Source organism: Antedon bifida, chromosome 1 (genome assembly GCF_963402885.1).
Source record: "Antedon bifida chromosome 1, ecAntBifi1.1, whole genome shotgun sequence".
NCBI lineage: Eukaryota > Metazoa > Echinodermata > Crinoidea > Comatulida > Antedonidae > Antedon > Antedon bifida.
The window spans coordinates 3515409-3532668 of NC_136226.1; the positions used below are offsets into that span (position 1 = coordinate 3515409).

The following is a 17260-nucleotide window of genomic DNA, read 5'->3' on the forward strand; positions in this document are numbered from 1 at the left end:
CCTACGCGTAATCTTTGAAGGATTCAATGTAATGACGTAATCAGCAATTAACATAATATATGCCAAAATATTGACTGATATCACCATATTCGTTCAGATATTATACATATATTATACTTCCACATTGTCCTGGAATTTCCCCACATTATACGCATCGGTGACCGTATTAAGCAACAAGTGTAAAATGTAGTGAACCGTAAAAAGTATTCATTCTTATATTATATAAATAAACAAAATCAATGGTGTTTAGATAGGTTTGTTGTTGCAAAACCTGAAGTGGAAAACCCGATATTTTTCTGTCCAATCATAGTCATTGATCATTTCGACAGTCACTGTTGTTTTGCTTAATGATGGTCTCGTCGTTTCAAGATGGCTGCCATTATTTCTTTTAACAAACGAATAGGCGTTTCTATGAACCACCTTGATCCACTGTTACACTTATTAAATTTATTGAATTTTCCTTCAATAGGAGATAGTTACTTGCTTCTCACTTACTACTTACTCAGTATTGAAAACATCAGGCCCTTATTGACTAGTTTCCATTGATGTATGTATTGCTTTGAAGTGAGAAATACAACAATGTATGTGCTTCAAATAAGCTGTATTATGATTAATAACAAGATATTTCTGTCACCACATCCGACAGCAAGGAGCAAATAATAGGATGCCTTATAATATATAAATTACGAATAGACAATGCATAGCAGCACAATTGTATAGAAGATCAACATGATTACATTTTAATTATATAATTACATCAACATTGTAGCAAATATATTTAAATTAAAAAATATTTACATAATTCATATTTACATTCCATAAAAAAGGATAAAAATACAAATACAGACGTCATCAATCACATTACGGGTGAGATACGTCATAAATACAGGGTAAGAAACGTCATCAATCACATTGCGGGGTAACAAACGTCATCAATCACATTGCTAGGTTGGAAACGTCATCCATCACATTGTGAGGTTAGAATCTCGTCAATCACATTATGGGGTTAGATACAATTACATTATGGGGTTATAATCGTCATCAATTACTAAATTAAAAATTAATTTAAACAAGGTTGTTTTCACAGCCATGGTATGTTTCCACTCTTTGGACCATCGCGTCTCATCAATCAATGATCTTCTGTATCACTTTTGTACCAATGTAAAAAAGACTGCAACGTTTATAATCATTCATTAAATAGAATATTCAATATACTTGAATTAAGTCTGAATCTAGATCTAATAGTCAGTTCCAATCTACCTACTGACAGATGCAGAATCAATTGATCGAACATAACGCACATGATGATTTAGGTAACTCTAAACAGTGGTTACTTAGATTTGATAAAATACAGTTTAGATTGTTCTTGGTAATTTTCATATCCAAGTTCACCAGGAGGCATTATCAGTGATCTGGGGCCCATTTGTAAATTTCTTTAAGTATGTCTTCAATGCTAGCACAAGCATCTCTTGCTACAGAAATGGTTTCCTTTGACATTTTTAGCGGGTCTCGATGTTTGTCATGATTGTTGAGATCATTCAACACTTCTAGCCATTCAAATTTAGCATCAGTTGCAGGTTGAATCTAACAATAACAAGTAATAAGATAACAATAATGTATATTATCAATTTCTATATTTATAAGTATACAACTGTTAATAACATAAAAACATCATCGTTTTTATAACAATTATATGATACTCAAACGAGAATTTTATATGATTTTACTATCAATGTTGATATAATACAGTTATTAATACAAATAAACACTTGTCTTAACTATATATTAAAGGATAGGTCTACTTACCGATACAAGATATTCAAACAGATCTGTAAATCTAATTTGAAAATCTTTCCACTTTCTACTATCTAGTACTTTCTTAACTCGTTGATCAACAGCTTTTTCAGGTTTCGGAATAATAATGAAGTCTACCGATTTAGCTTTGGAATTTGGATAATGTTTTTTTCCAAAATGCTCCATAGCATGGTTTAGTATATTACGGCCTTGTTGCAGTACAATAGAGATGTTAGTGGCTATTTTATCACCATCATCCATTAGAATGCTGTATTCCATTTCAAGTTGACAATCTCGGAATGGTTTTATTTTTTTGCCCATCAAAGATCCATCATCAGAAGAAGGCAGCAGTTCTGCAAGTTCTTGTTTCAAGTTAAACTCTTTACTATAGTCTTCGTCATCTTTAGCGACTGAAGCAATACTTTTCAAAGCAGACATTCTCAATTTGGTATCTTCCATTTTTTTTGTTTCTTCTAATAATTGCTTTGCAGCATCTAAACTTCCCATTTCTGTTGCCAGAGTAAACATTCTTATCGCTTTAGGCCTAAGGCTATCTCCAGATTCAGTTGCTTTCTCTCCCTTTGCTACAAATAAATCCACTGTAAGTTGACGCAGATGGTCTTGCTCTTTCAGACAAGTCTCGCCTTTAATAATCAATACAATATTACTACAAACATCCAGATTACCCATCTTCAAATTCATTTTAGCGAACGCAAAATGTAGCTGAATCTTTTGATCATGGTTTGTATTTGGCATTATTCCACAGTGAAATGCTTTTAAGGCCTCACAATAATAATGACGTGCAGTTTTAAAGTCACCTATCTTTTCATGGAGCTCTGCGTTTTTTCGCAGCGGTACAACTTTGTTTTGACTTTCTTTTTCTTCAATTATAAACGATTTGATTAAATATCTGATTATTTCATTAACGGAACTCTGTTGCTCATCTATAAACTCCACACGTCCATTCCCAGAAGTGTTTTTTACGAATGATTGAAGAGCAATGTCTAAACATTCTTGATTTTTGGAAACTGCCTTATCATATTTTTTGACTGATATAAAATATTTTGAATAATTAAGGTTTATTAGAAACGTGGTAAATGGATCGCCTTCAAAATAAAACAACATGTTATCATACAAATCAAGCACCTCGCCGTCTTTCCCCAGAACTGCTAAGGCTCTTGCCTTTTGAAATTTGGCTCCGGCATTAGATGGGCTCAACTCAATGGCATTTTCAAGACACACCAGTTCTTTGTTTGTGTCATTCTTTTCCCGGTAAAGAACTGCCTCTTGAATAAGGAGACATGATAATTCACCGTAATTTTTTTTCGCATCTTCTATCACGTTATGAGCTTTTTTAAAGTATATTGAATTGCATTTCGGTTCACTACACTTATTGTTTCCTCGAACTCTTTTACATATGCATTCACCCATTCGAATATAGCATTGAGCTATGAGACTCAATGTTTTAGATCTGTTTGCGTTTTGTTTTGCTTCATCGAGTAGCTTCATTATTTTCTTTATACGAGGATCTTTCTTGTTTTCGAATACAAGACTGTGGCCAACATTTGCACTCATATTCATAACCTCTTGTTCATATTTTCTTCTGGATATATCAGCTAAAATCGTCTTAGCATATGCATGATCAGCATCTAGTTTCAATACGTCATCCATAATTTTTCCAGCACGATTTATTCCATCAGACCATTCAAACTTGGGTAGATTAAATTTGTTTCTTCGCCATGTTATGAGTCCAAGCATAAATTTCCATTCGACATTTTCTGGACATATCGCAGTTGCTAGTTTCAGCTCAGATTCACTTTCTTCGTACCTAGAAAACATTAATCTCGACAGCGCAAAGCCTTTAGTTGCATGAATGCTTGCTTTAAACTTTCTTTTTTCTTCTTCTTCTGCGTCATTTTGGTATGCTGTGAGAAGGGTTTTGAGTTTCTTGCGGCTTCTTTTCTTCTCGCTTTGGCTCTTTGCAAACCACAACTTCAGTGCCCAATATATTGATTTGTAACCATCTTTGATTGATTCAGAAGTGTTAGGTAATTCTAAAATAGCACAAAGTGCTTCTTCATTTTTTTTCTTCGCTTTTGCAATATTTGTTTCATCATTTCCTTTAAATTTTGACATGTATAAGTAGCTTTCAAATAAAAGTGCCTCAATGGAAAACAATTCCTTATTTTCTTGGTGTTCCGCAGTTGATTGTTTCAAGGATTTAAATGACTTGCATGTATTTTCAAGTTTCCAATTCGCATGAAACTCAACATTCTGCAAATCAAACGTTTCCGGTTCCATGCTGTAGCCCTGTATCGTGTCAAAAAAACCCAAAAACTTTGAAATAGGCATATTTCGGACTTTCTGTCGGAATATTTATAACGTAAGCTTTATCAACCATCCCAAAAACGTCCCACTACCTACTCTTATTCTGGAAACTTAACTCTAAAATCCCGAAAAATTGTATAATACGTGGCTGTTTATTTTCACACTTCCGGAATAAATATTAATGCGCGATGTTACCTAGCTAGACTGATAAGATATGCAAGGAGATGCAGTGAGTTTGCCTCTAAAATGCAATTATTATTATAAGGATAATTTAAAGTATTTAACTATATTATTGTTTTATAATATTGTTATCTATAAAATGATTAAAATTAATAATGCATACAGTGTATAATTTGAAATGTTACTTACCTCCGTCAGTTTGGGATTATAGGAATTACACATATGCGCCTGCGTGACCATTTACACGGCTTATTCAATGAATTCAATGAATCGTAAGACGTAGAGTCATTATCATAACAAAAGAAAATTGACGTATTTGAATTTCACATTGTTGCATTAATTTGTCATCCATTTTTTTTAAATTCATTATGTTTCAAATCAATCCCGGTTTCTACTGTTTGTCTGTCAATTATTGCGTGGCTCTCTCCATTTAAGTATTAGTAGGGCTATGTAATTTATTTTAGATTTATTATCCTAAAATAATCTGTATAGTTTTTCCGAATTTTCATTAGTTAAACAGTAGAGGTATGACTCTAAAAACTTGACATTGTACGTAAGGCTTACTTACAGATTAAATCAACAAAATACAAACAATTTTTTATGTAGTCCTTCTAACGTACGTACAAATAAAAACAAGTCTGGCTTAAATTAACTTATTGCCATCATATTTATGATAATTAGACATGATGTTGTTAAAAGTTAAATATTAGGCCTTCGATTTCGCTGATCTGGTCATCCGTTATTATATTTAATTGTATTACATTTTGAGTACCGAGAAATTAAATTGATATTCAATAATATAATTTTTCTTTATTAAGGATTTCATTTCCATAGAAACAGTATACAATTAACATAAATTAATCCACACGAGCTTAACTTCACTCTTTCCGATTTTTTCCAGTTTGTATTACTGCAACCCCAAACTTTGGTCTGCATGTATGCTCTGTTAATCCATGGAGAAATAACTTATTTCTCCATGGTTAATCCAACCAGGTAAGCTATGTCATGTATATATAAGCGAGGCATTACTAGGTACTACTGTTTCTACATTGTTTATAATCAGTTGACGAGCATTCAAACGAATGTCACACGTAAGAAGGTTGAATGACATTTTATTTCTAGAAAACAAGTAGTTTCATTTTTCATTTCATTTCATTTCAAAAGACATTTATTTTCCTCCATAGCAAAACAGTACAAAATATAAAACAAAAATGGTAAGGAATATAAAAAATGAAATAGATGTTTGTTGGATAAACAACAGAAAAGTGAATTTAAGTTACTTAAGTGTGTGTGTTTATACGTGTGTGTACTATTGATATATGGAACTCGGTCTTTGGTCTGTACCTCATTTAAAAAGGAGAAGTACAACTTTAAATAAGATGTACAATTACAGTTTTTGTTTCCGATATGCTTTGTCATTGTCACCCTTATTAACCAGTGTTTACTAATCAATAAAAAGCATCAATTTCTTCCAGTATTTCTATAGCATAAATAAAAAATAAAAAAATAAAAAAAAAAATAGCATGAAAAATAGCATAAATAGAAGTAGTTTGCCTTTTGCTTTCATTTTTTTATAAACAGAAATTTATAGAAATAGAAATATTGACATTCTTTTAATGATTCTGTAATGAAAGTAAAGATTTGTACGTAATTTTACATTTGTTTGTCAATATTGTTCTTTTTTTGTCTTTTTAAACCTTATTATTACGTTTTATTGTTGTTATAGATTATGTTTCTATCTTTGCTGCAATTGAAGGAAATAAATGTTTATTTTGATTTGATTTTAATAATATAGGCTAAAAACAGTATAAATGACAATACTTGCAGATTTGGCAGTTTTTGTCTTCATACTTACCTTTAATTAAAATATTTAAAAAAAGAATTAAAACTATTATAATTATAAAATTGCTACTTTACCGATGACAAGTAAACAGACCGTTGAATTTATTTCGAAAATCTTTCCAATGTCTCTTCTCAGAACCACTTGAATTTGTTGAATTCTTTTCCCTTCAATAATTAAATTTAGAGAGCTAGCTTAAGAATAGGAATAATATTTGTTTCCAAAATATCCATAGCGTGATTAAGTATATTGTGGCCCTTTTGAAACACACTATCATCACCCACTAGACGGCGTTTGCACTCCATTTTAAGTTGTTTTCTTAGTGTCTTTAATTGTTGGTAGGCCTCATAAAAGATCCATCAGGGGACACTGTTTTCGCCATTGTTCATTATTTAAAGCGATTGAAGAAATGCTTTTCAAAGAAGATATTCTCAATTTATTGTCTTTTATATTATTCGCTTCTTTTAATAATCGTTTGGCACCATCTAAACTTCCAATCTCTGTTGCCCGCGTAAACATTCTAATCGCTTTAATGCCATCTCCTGATTCAGATGCTTTCTCTCCTTTTGCTACAAGTAAGTCCATTGTTAGTTGCCGGACGTCTTTTTCTTTCACACAAGTCTCGCATTTAATAATCGCTAAAATATTACTACAAACATCAAAATGACTCATCTTCAAATTCACTCGAGCGAATTTAACAAGTGTTTCAACCTCCTCTTCATGGCGTGTATTTGGTGTATTTTCATAGTGAAATGCTCGCAAGGCACCCATATAATATGAACAAGCATTCTTGAAGTCACATATCTGTTCATGTAACTTTGCATTTTCTAGATTTGGTACAACTTTATCTCGACCTCTCGAATGTGAAATAGCGATATTAAACGATCTTCTTAAAGATGCAATTATTTTACAAACATCGCTTTGTTGCTCATCTATAAACTCAATAAGTCCATTCCCAGAAGTGTTCTTCACGACGAATGACTGAAGAGCAATATTCAAACACTCTTGCTTTCTAAATTTTGCATCATCATATTGTCTTACCGATATAAGATAACGTGAATAGATTCTATTTACATCAAAAAGGAGAAATGGATCGTCTTTAAACTCATATAATAGGTTATCATACACGTCACTCGCATCATCATGTTTTCCAAGAGAGGCTAAGGCATTTGCCTTTTCTATCCTGACTTCGACATCAGATGGTTGCAATCTGATTGCATTTTCAAGACACTCCAGTTGTCTGTTTGGGTCATTCTTTTCCCGGTAAAGAACTGCCTCTTGAACAAAGATACACGCTGCTTCCCTATAATTTCTTTTCGAATATTCTATAACGTGTTGAGCTTCTTTAAAGTATATTGAATCGTATTTAGAATCACTGCAGTTCCCGTTTCCTTTGACTCTTCTGCATCGGCATTCACCCATTCGGATATAGCATTGAGCTATGAGACTCAAAACTATTGGTCTGGAGGCATTTTCTTTTGCTTCTCTGAGAAGATTCATTATTTTGATTATACAAGGTTCATTCACATTTTCAAATATAAGACTATGGTCATATTTTCTTCTGTAAATATCAGCTAAGATCGTCTTGGCATAGGCATGATCAACATCTAGTTTTAATACTTCATCCATGATTTCTTCAGTACGATTCATTTTATCAGACCACTTAAACTTGTACAATGTGTGTCTTCGCCAAGTGATGAGTCCAAGCATACCTTTCCATTGGACATTTTCTGGACATATCTCTGTTGCTAGTTTCAGCTCAGTCTCACTTTCTCCGTACCTAAAAAATGATAACATAGACAGTGCAAACCCTTTAGTCGCATGAACACTTGCTTTGAACTTTCTTTTGTATTGTTCTACAGCATCCTCGTATATTTTAAAGAGGCTGTTGAGTTCCTTGTAGTTTTCTTCTTTTTCTCTTTGATTTGTTGCAAACCAACACTTTAATGCCAAATGTATTGATTTGTAACCATCTTTAATTGATTCAGTGGCAGGTAATTCTGATATGGCACGGAACGCTTCTTCATTTTTTTCCTTCGCTTTTGCAATATCCTTCTTATCGTTTCCTATAACATCTGACATGTATAAGTAGCTTTCAAACAAAAGTGCTTCAATGGTGAATGATTCTTTGTCCTCTCGGTGTTCAGCAATTGATTGCGTTAACGATTTAAAAGATTTAGATGTATTTTCAAGTTTCCAATTAGCATGAAAGTCAACATCTTGTAAATAAAGTCTGTTCTGCTCCAAAGTGAATACCTGTATTGTATTAACAGAATTGAGTCATTTGACTGGAAATATTACTGTACTATAATTCATACACTTTTTGAAAAAATCAATTTCTATTTCTTCTGATAATTTTAGAGGGTTGTGCTCCAGGGTCACAAGTAGTGATTTTTTTTTCTGGTAGAAGAAATTATTATTACTAATGTAGTATCTTACGAAGCTACAATGGATCATGCATCGAAGCTATGATATGCATTGCCGACATAACAAGCATCGCCAACGATTAAAACACTATTTATCGTATATGTAGATAATACTAGCAGATCAAAATTTCCCAGATTTTGAGAATTTATTTTAACAGGGCCAACAAAGCAAGATTGTCACGAATGTGTACAAAAGTAGAATGTAGGTTTTGTACATCGTGTGATAAAACGTAATGATATAAAATAAAACCTACATTTAGATGGTGTAACATGAATATACCCACAGACACAATAACGGACCGTATAACTTATACATAATATGAACTAATATTAGTATAATATACTACAGTATTACTTACTAGAATTTCTTGTGGGATTTCCTCAATCTCATCCTGTTGAGAAAGCACATTAGGAAAACCATTAATTCATTATTTTAACAGAGCCAACACAGCAAGATTGTCACGAAGGTACAGTATATACAAGTGGGATGTAGGCACATCGTACATATTTGTGACATTAATATACAAATTATGAATGAAAAAAAATTATCTCGCGTATGAAAACAATCTGAAGGCCAACAAATAATAACTGTTTTCTATTCGTTGGATGGTGGAGAATATTTCATTTTCATTATGCTAGGCCTATTTAATTATCAGTCAATCTTTGAACTCATGAAATATTCTGCAGAGAGAATGTTTTTTCTCGTACAAAAACAGCTGAAAAAATACTACGATAGTTTAATAGTAGTTTTGAATCAAACGCCATGTGACTCACAATCGTCCAATCAAATGACAAGAATATATTTAGGTGTGTTATAGAACTAAATAAAACAAACGCGCATGTAGATTATGTAACAGGTATTGAATTCAGTTTGTTTTGAATGACTACACAGTACATAGTAGACACAACATATATACATAGTCTGTCTCTTTGGACCAATGTTATTACTCACATAAACTTCTTCAATAGTTTCTTGGATTTCCTCAATCTCATCCTGTTGAGAAAGCACATTAGGAGAACCATTAAATTATAATTATGTCAAGATACAAGATATAGGCGGTAGTTGTCAAAGCAAACACCTTTTTATACGTTGGTTGTACTTATTGTTACCTTATACTGACTACGTCTTTCTGATTTTTCTGATTCAGAAACAAGAGTTTGTGAAGTTGTTGCAGTAGTAACATGACTTTTGGTACTAACGATGAGACCTATATAAAAAAGAGCATTGTTTCAGCACACAATGGTGATAAGTATTTGATATGTCGTTTACTTAAAACTCACAGTGCTTAATATATTAACTACCGCAACTAATAGCTAGTTATCAGGTTAACAATGTTTGAACCTAATCGGAGTATATTACTACAAATAAAAAAAAGCAAATTTAATTTTTTTTTTAGAATAGGCCTACCATTAGGCCATACACATATAATTTATATATTGTCATAAACAATAATAATAATAGCTTTCTAACTCTAGCTAAATGATTTTCTCATTCAGGAATATGTTGACTAAATTATTTCTCACTGTTTAGCTTATTTAGAGCTTCTTTGTATGCTTGCTGATTAAACTGTGTCTCCCAAGTCTGTTTAAACTCTTGCCGATGTTTCTCTGTAAACATTATTCCTGCTAAATCTTTCAGAAGTTGGCCACTTTGATGCAGATTCCATATATTTGTAAGGGCTCGCGGATCCACTAAAGATACATGAAATATTATGGATCCCTCTGTTATTTCTAGAGCTTTACTACAACCATGGCATAAGAAGTAAGCTTCAATTGTGTTTAGGTTGTCAAAACATACTGCTGAAATATCCACTTTCATTCGTTCATGTCTTTTTGGAAGTGATTGATCGTCAGAATCCTCAGCTTTTCGTTTTAGTGTTATGGCTAGTGCAACGCCTTTAGGAGGAGAAATGAATATTAATTGTTATATCTATTTTAGAAAAAGAAAACCTGTTTAATAAAAAATATTGGAAGAATTTCAAAAAAACAAATATAATGGACACTATTGTATATAATTTACAGGCGATAACTGAATAAAATAAATTATACTGTATATATTGTGAATGCACGTTTAAAATGACATTAAACAAACCAATTACATACTATTGTTAAGTAGATGATTCTTTGCTTTTTGGTTAAGACAATTTGCAAACTTTTTTTTTTTTCTGATTCCTCATTAAGAATTCCATCTCTCTCTAACCGCAGTACTAAATCCCAAGTAGTTGGGAAATCATCGTCCAACTCATAGTGAGCTAAAATGCCACTTAACTCATCTGGCCCAACGTCTCGCAATGCATTAAACAGGCTCTTTCGATAGTTTGATAGCTTTCCTTTTTTTCTATTTTCAGCATTTGTATTAGCACCTCCATCTAATATATACTCAGTTACAAGATCTTCTGCCTTTTTCAAACATGACAGTTTTGCGATATCTAATAAAAGGTGAACATTATCATGTGCAATAAAACCAAAGTCTTCTAGTAAATTTAGTAGCTGACGTCCTGAAGTTGCAGTTATGAGGTCACTGTAACACAGAATGTCAAATAAGCAGAATCTCAACCACTTGAATTTGTGGGTTTTATACTCATAAATTTTATCGAATTTACATTTAAAAGCTTTAAACTTTTCACGGTCTTCATTGTTTGCCATTTCACCAAACGTTTTTGTCTGTAAATGAATAATAAGCTGAGCCAGTTATGAGGACAATGATAAACTGATTATGAATACAAAGAGTGCACACACTCAATGAGCGTGCTATGCAATATGCTAATAGAATTCACAAACAAAAATGCAACTGATGACTGCTCTACAAAACAACACACTATGTATATAGCAGAATGTAGAACACTTTGCGCATATATATATATAGCGAGAGTTCCGTATTTTTTTAATTGTATGAAAAAAATGTCTCTGGCTAGATTCGAACCTGCGACCTCTCGCTTACTGGGCGAGTATCATACCGTCATATCTATATCTTTACATGCGTTAAGTACAGGTTTCAATTAAGTATATAATATTATGAATAAATGCTCACAAGAATATAAGAATGTTGTATAAAGGTTTTCTGTAATTTCCGGGGACATTTTTTTAAATTTTCGCGCCGACGGAATAATTAGGAAACAGTTGCCATGCGTTGTTTACTGCGGCTCAAAACAGTAGGCCTAGTAGGTGTTCTTTTCTAGTTGTGTTTTATAGACCTAAAGTCACAATACCGTATAGAAAACACCAATCGTGACCTTTATGTATTACGGTATACCTAAATAATACCTAGCACACGACTTGCTTAAAATAAATTGTATTGTAATATCGATCCGAAGTAATCATATAATGACCATTTTGTGGTGGTCTCAATTCTTAATGTAGGCCTACATGCTCTAGAATATAGTATACCGTAGCGAATATTTCTTGTTAAAAATGCTCTCAAATACCCAAATTTGAAGATTTATTTTCATTTATATTAGGCCTATAGCGTACTTTGGCAAGAGTAGTGTAGGCTACGACAATTAAAATAAATATATAATTGGAAACAGAAAAACCTAAACATTAAATTGTATTATCAAAAGTACGAGTTTTGTTGATGCCTTTTCGAAGCAAGATAGCAACAACAAATAATATATAAATCATAATATCATACAATGTATTGTGATAAATCCAAGCATGACTGACTTTGAACAACGATCAAAGGTCTTGTAGTATACCATACAGCAAATTGTATGTAGTGCTTCCTTCATGACCTTTATGACATTTAAGGCGGTATCCAATATCAACATGGCTTAAAGGTGTCTCTAATAAAGAAAAGGGCCTATTGTTACAATTGCTACGGTATACTATATTCTAGAGCATGTACAGTATATACCAATAGGCCTAGTTTAATTTAAAATTGTGACCACGTACCACAAACACAAAATGCTCATTATATTATGATTACTTCGGATCTATATTACAATACAGTTTTTAAACAAGGCGTGTGCTAGGTCTTATTTAAGTATACCGTAATACATAAAGATCACGATTGGTATTTTCTATACGATATTGTGACTTTAGGTCTATAAAACACAACTAGAAAAGAACACCTACTAGGCCTACTGTTTAGGTCTATTAACTGTTAAACCATGGAGCTATAAAATTGTATAGCTCCATGGTTAAACGGCTTTAGATTATATTAATTTTGTTTCATCCTCTTCAAATGCCTTACCTGTAATTCAGTTCTCTTACACTAAGCCATAACAATGATAATAGCCAAAATATAACCAAATGTTTTTTCTTTAAAATATGATAGCAAAGACCGTAAATACAGTACTGCTGCCAACAATTACACCAACGACTGACGTAGAGAGAGGGCGCTTGCGTCTAGTGACGTAAGAACTAATATTTAGCATGCACAACAAACGGGTTGACTATTAAAACCAAAAGAACAATCGTCATTTAATCTGCCATGCATTCAAGGAGGCACCGAAGCCCTCTCTTAACCAGGCCAATATGTTACAGACATAGAAAAGCCCGAAATCAATTCCAGCAGAAGTTGTCGTCGTGACGTGTGTTTGTGACGAGACTATTATAATGGTTATTAGGTCTATACATAAAACACGTCTTGAATGAATACTGTATATAAACTTCCTTATCCGGGTAGTTTGTCGCCTCGTATGAATTTGTTCTTATCTAACTAGAATACTTTTATTTACTTACCTCATTAATCTTGCAACAAAACGAAACGACAAATTGTGAAATTGTGAATTGTTTAGCTTTAATTTAATAATGGTTTAGATGTGATTTTCTATGATGGTATTATAATCTGTAAAGTTGTTTCAATTAAGCTTTTTCAATTTATATTGAATTAAATGAATACATACCTTGAATAAATAATAATAATTACCAACAATATAAATAGCATTAATCATAACAATGGAATGCGATGGAAGACAATACACAGTTTTGAATCTTTGTTCATCGCTCTATCAAAGATAGGTTTTGATATATTTCAGTATTATTGCAAGGTGCTTAGAAATTCTTTATTTGTGTTTACATTAATTGTTAAAGATCATTGTCAAAGCTACAACTTCTCGACTAACCCTTTTTAACATACTATTAATTATACAAGAATTAAACAATTTTATTCTAATTTCATCAAAATCGAATGACGGAAAGTTCATTTTTTCTACCGTAGTTTTAATTGTTAGAGAGACAGTGAACGTACTTGATCTAACTACTGATGCCAGTCTTTCTATTAATCTTTAGTCTATGCTTTAATCAAGTGGCTGGTTGACTTAATATAGTGAGACAAAGCTAAGTTGATATTATGTTGTCAATGTCAAACCAGAGCCTCATCTTTAATCACGATTCGTTTACCGTGATCCAGCACCATTTATAAATTTCCTCAAGAATTACTTCAATGTTTGAACACATATCTCGTGTAATAGAAATGTTTTTACTCGAGTATGTTATTTTGCCTCCATGTTTGCTTTGGTTGTTAAGATCACTGAAGTCTTGCAGCCATTTAAACTCATCATTAGTTGCAGGTTGAATCTGAAATAAACAAATGAAAACAATTTAATCTATTATAAATTACTAATATTAACTTGGATATTATACGGTGTAAATTTTTACCTACTAAGTTGGATCTATAGAAACTTACCGATTTAAGGTATTCTAACAGATGTGGCAATTCATTTTCAACATCTTTCCAATGGCTTTCCTTTAATTTCTTTAGCATTTGGTTTTCAACAGATCCTCGATCTTCGTTTCTAATTATAATGAAATCTAAAGATTTAGGTGTATGGGGTTTAGCCTTACCCTTCTGCTCCTTAGGTTTGGGATAACCATGTTTGTTTCCTAACAACGCCATAGCATGGTTTAGTGAATCACGTCCTTTCTGCAGCACAGTACAGATCTTATCAGATATTATATCAGCATCACTATCCATTAGAATGCTGTATTCCATTTCAAGTTGGCAATTTCTTAATGTCTTTAATTTTTGGCCCATCAAAGATCCATCATCAGAAGAAGGCAAAATTTCTGCAAGTTCCTTTTTTAGATTAAACTCTCTACTCCAGTTTTCGTCATCTTTAGCGACTGGAGCAATGCTTTTCAAAGCAGACATTCTTGATCCAGTATCTCCCGTCCGTTTCGTTTCTTCTAGTAAACGTTTCGCACCATCTAAACTTCTCATTTCTGTTGCCCGCGTAAACATTCTTATCGCTTCAAGGCTATATCCTGAATCAGCTGCTTTCTCTCCTTTTGCTACAAATAGGTCCATTGTAAGTTGACGGACGTCTTTCTCTGTCACACATGTCTCGCATTTAATAATCACCAAAACATTACTACAAACATCAAAGTTACCCATCTTTAAATTCACTTTAGCAAACTTAAAGAGTGTATCAACCTCCTCATCATGTCTTGTATTTGGCATTTTCCCGTAATGAAATGCTTGCAAGGCATCCTTATAATACGAACAAGCATTCTTAAAGTCACTTATCTGTTCATGTAATGTTGCGTTTTCTGTATTTGGTGCAACTTTATCTCGACCTTTTGAATGTGAAATGTTGACATCAAAATGTTTTTTTAAATATTTAATTATTTTATCTACATTGCTTTGTTGCTCATTTATAAACTCAATAAGCCCATTCTCAGAAATTGTCTTTACGAATGACGTTAAAGCAATCTTTAAACACTCTTGGTTTCTGAAAATTGCCTCATCATATTGTTTTACTGATACAAAATAACGTGCGTAGTTTCGGTTTACGTCAAACATGACAAATGAATCGTGTTCAAAATCTGATAATAGATTATCAAACACGCAAATCGCATCTTCATGTTTGTCCAGAGAGGCTAAGGCATTTGCTTTTTGCATTTTGGCTCCAGCGTCAGATGGTAAGAGTCTAATGGCATTTTCAAGACACTCCAATTGTTTGTTTGCGTCATTCTTCTCTCGATAAAGAACTGCCTCTTGAACAGAGATACACGCTGTTTCACCGTATTTTTCTTTTCCATATTCTATAACATCATGAGCTTTTTCAAAATATATTGAATCGAATTTAGGTTCACTGCACTTCCGCTTTCCTTCAATTCTTTTACATATGCATTCGCCCATTCGGATATAGCATTGAGCTACGATACTCAATATTTTTGGTCTGGAGGCGTTTATTTTTGCTTCGTTGAGTAGGTTCATTATTTGTATTATATAAGGATCATCCGTCTTCTCAAACACAAGAGTATGACCAACATTTTGGTTGGCCAATTTGGTTTTTGTAGACTGTTGATGGTATTTTCTTCTGTAAACATCAGCTAAAATCGTCTTGGCATATGCATGATCAGCATCTAGTTCTAATACTTCACCCATGATTTTTTCAGCCCGATTCAGTCCATCTGACCATTCAAACTTGTATATACGTGTGTACCTGCGCCAGATCAGGAGTCCAAGCGTAAACTTCCACTCAACATTTTCTGGACATGTTTCTGTTGCTTGCTTCAGCTCAGACTCACTTTCTTCGTACCTCGACAATGTTAATCTTGACAGCGCAAAACCTTTAGTCACATGTACACTTGCTTTAAATCTTCTTTTGTCTTCTTCTGAACCCACTTGATAAGCTGTAACAAGGCTTTTGAGTTCCTTGACGATTTCTTTTTTTTCGCATTGATTGGTTGTAAACCAACACTTTAATGCCAAATGTATTGATTTATAACCATCTTTGATTGATTCAGTGGTACTTAATTCTGATATGGCACGAAATGCTTCTTCGTTTTTTTTCTTCGCTTTCGCAATATCCTTCTCATCGTTTCCTTTAAAATCTGACATGTATAAGTAGCTTTCAAATAAAAGTGCTTCAACGGTGAACGATTCTTTGTCCTCTCGATGCTCAGTAATCGATTGTTTTAACGATTTGAATGATTTACATGTATTTTCAAGTTTCCAATTAGCATGAAAATCAACATCTTTCAAATCAATTTTTTCCATAGTGTTGATGCTTACCCTGTTAAAATAGAAAACAAATGTTTGACTTGGAAGATCTCTGACGCTGATTTTAACACGGACATGTGGTTGTAGGAGCAATTACACGAGGACACCTACAAAATATTATGTGTCTACACATGTTTAATCTTACACTGTTTGGATATGAACTTTCCTTATAGATTATAAACGAATACTTCCTATTCGTTTCGAAATGTTTCACCAATCATTCAAATCAAATCATCTGCCACTTCACATTACATGTGGTCTTGTTTTCAATACGGATAACACAGTTGTTATTGATAGAAACTACGGTATCCACCGAGTAAAATAGAAGTAGGCCTACAATTATCTTCGACAATATACTTACTATAAATCAATAAATAAGGTCAGTGCAGAAAACATGAACTATTACTATTAGACCAACTTTGTGTAGCGAAAGTTTGGCACTAGATTCTATGTATTATGTTATGTCATGTTGTTTGTATTACGTGGCGATACCATGACCAATCTAACAGATGCATATTGCATATATAAAATACGTCTTCCTTGAGTGACAACACATACTTCCTTGTAATCGATGTATGGCTCGCATGCATTTGCGTTCTGATTAGTCTTAGGCATATGTCTACTATGATTAATTTTATTTACTTACCTCCTTGATCATGTAACAGTGATTGTTTGTCGTACCGAAAATTCTACTAATCAACTTCCTCAAGTAAAATAAAGCGTCGAAAAAACTACACATTA

At 32.8% G+C, this 17260-nt stretch overlaps 3 protein-coding genes across 3 annotated transcripts in view; all 3 read right to left on the reverse strand.

Annotated features, from left to right (window-relative positions):
* LOC144838141 (uncharacterized) overlaps window positions 1–17260 on the reverse strand; it is a 58523-nt gene that overhangs the window by 39022 nt on the left and 2241 nt on the right. The window lies entirely within an intron of this gene.
* LOC144837594 (uncharacterized) lies at window positions 1353–4045 on the reverse strand. Its single transcript, XM_078692785.1, has 2 exons — window positions 1807–4045; window positions 1353–1584 (listed from the first exon to the last, which is right to left on the reverse strand). The coding sequence occupies exons 1-2, from the start codon at window positions 3928–3930 to the stop codon at window positions 1405–1407; spliced, it is 2304 nt and encodes a 767-aa protein (XP_078548911.1). The 5' UTR covers window positions 3931–4045; the 3' UTR covers window positions 1353–1404.
* LOC144837913 (uncharacterized) lies at window positions 13574–15023 on the reverse strand. The gene is made up of 2 exons (XM_078693241.1): window positions 14198–15023; window positions 13574–14088 (listed from the first exon to the last, which is right to left on the reverse strand). Exons 1-2 carry the CDS (start codon window positions 14969–14971, stop codon window positions 13897–13899), a joined length of 966 nt encoding a protein of 321 aa, XP_078549367.1. The 5' UTR covers window positions 14972–15023; the 3' UTR covers window positions 13574–13896.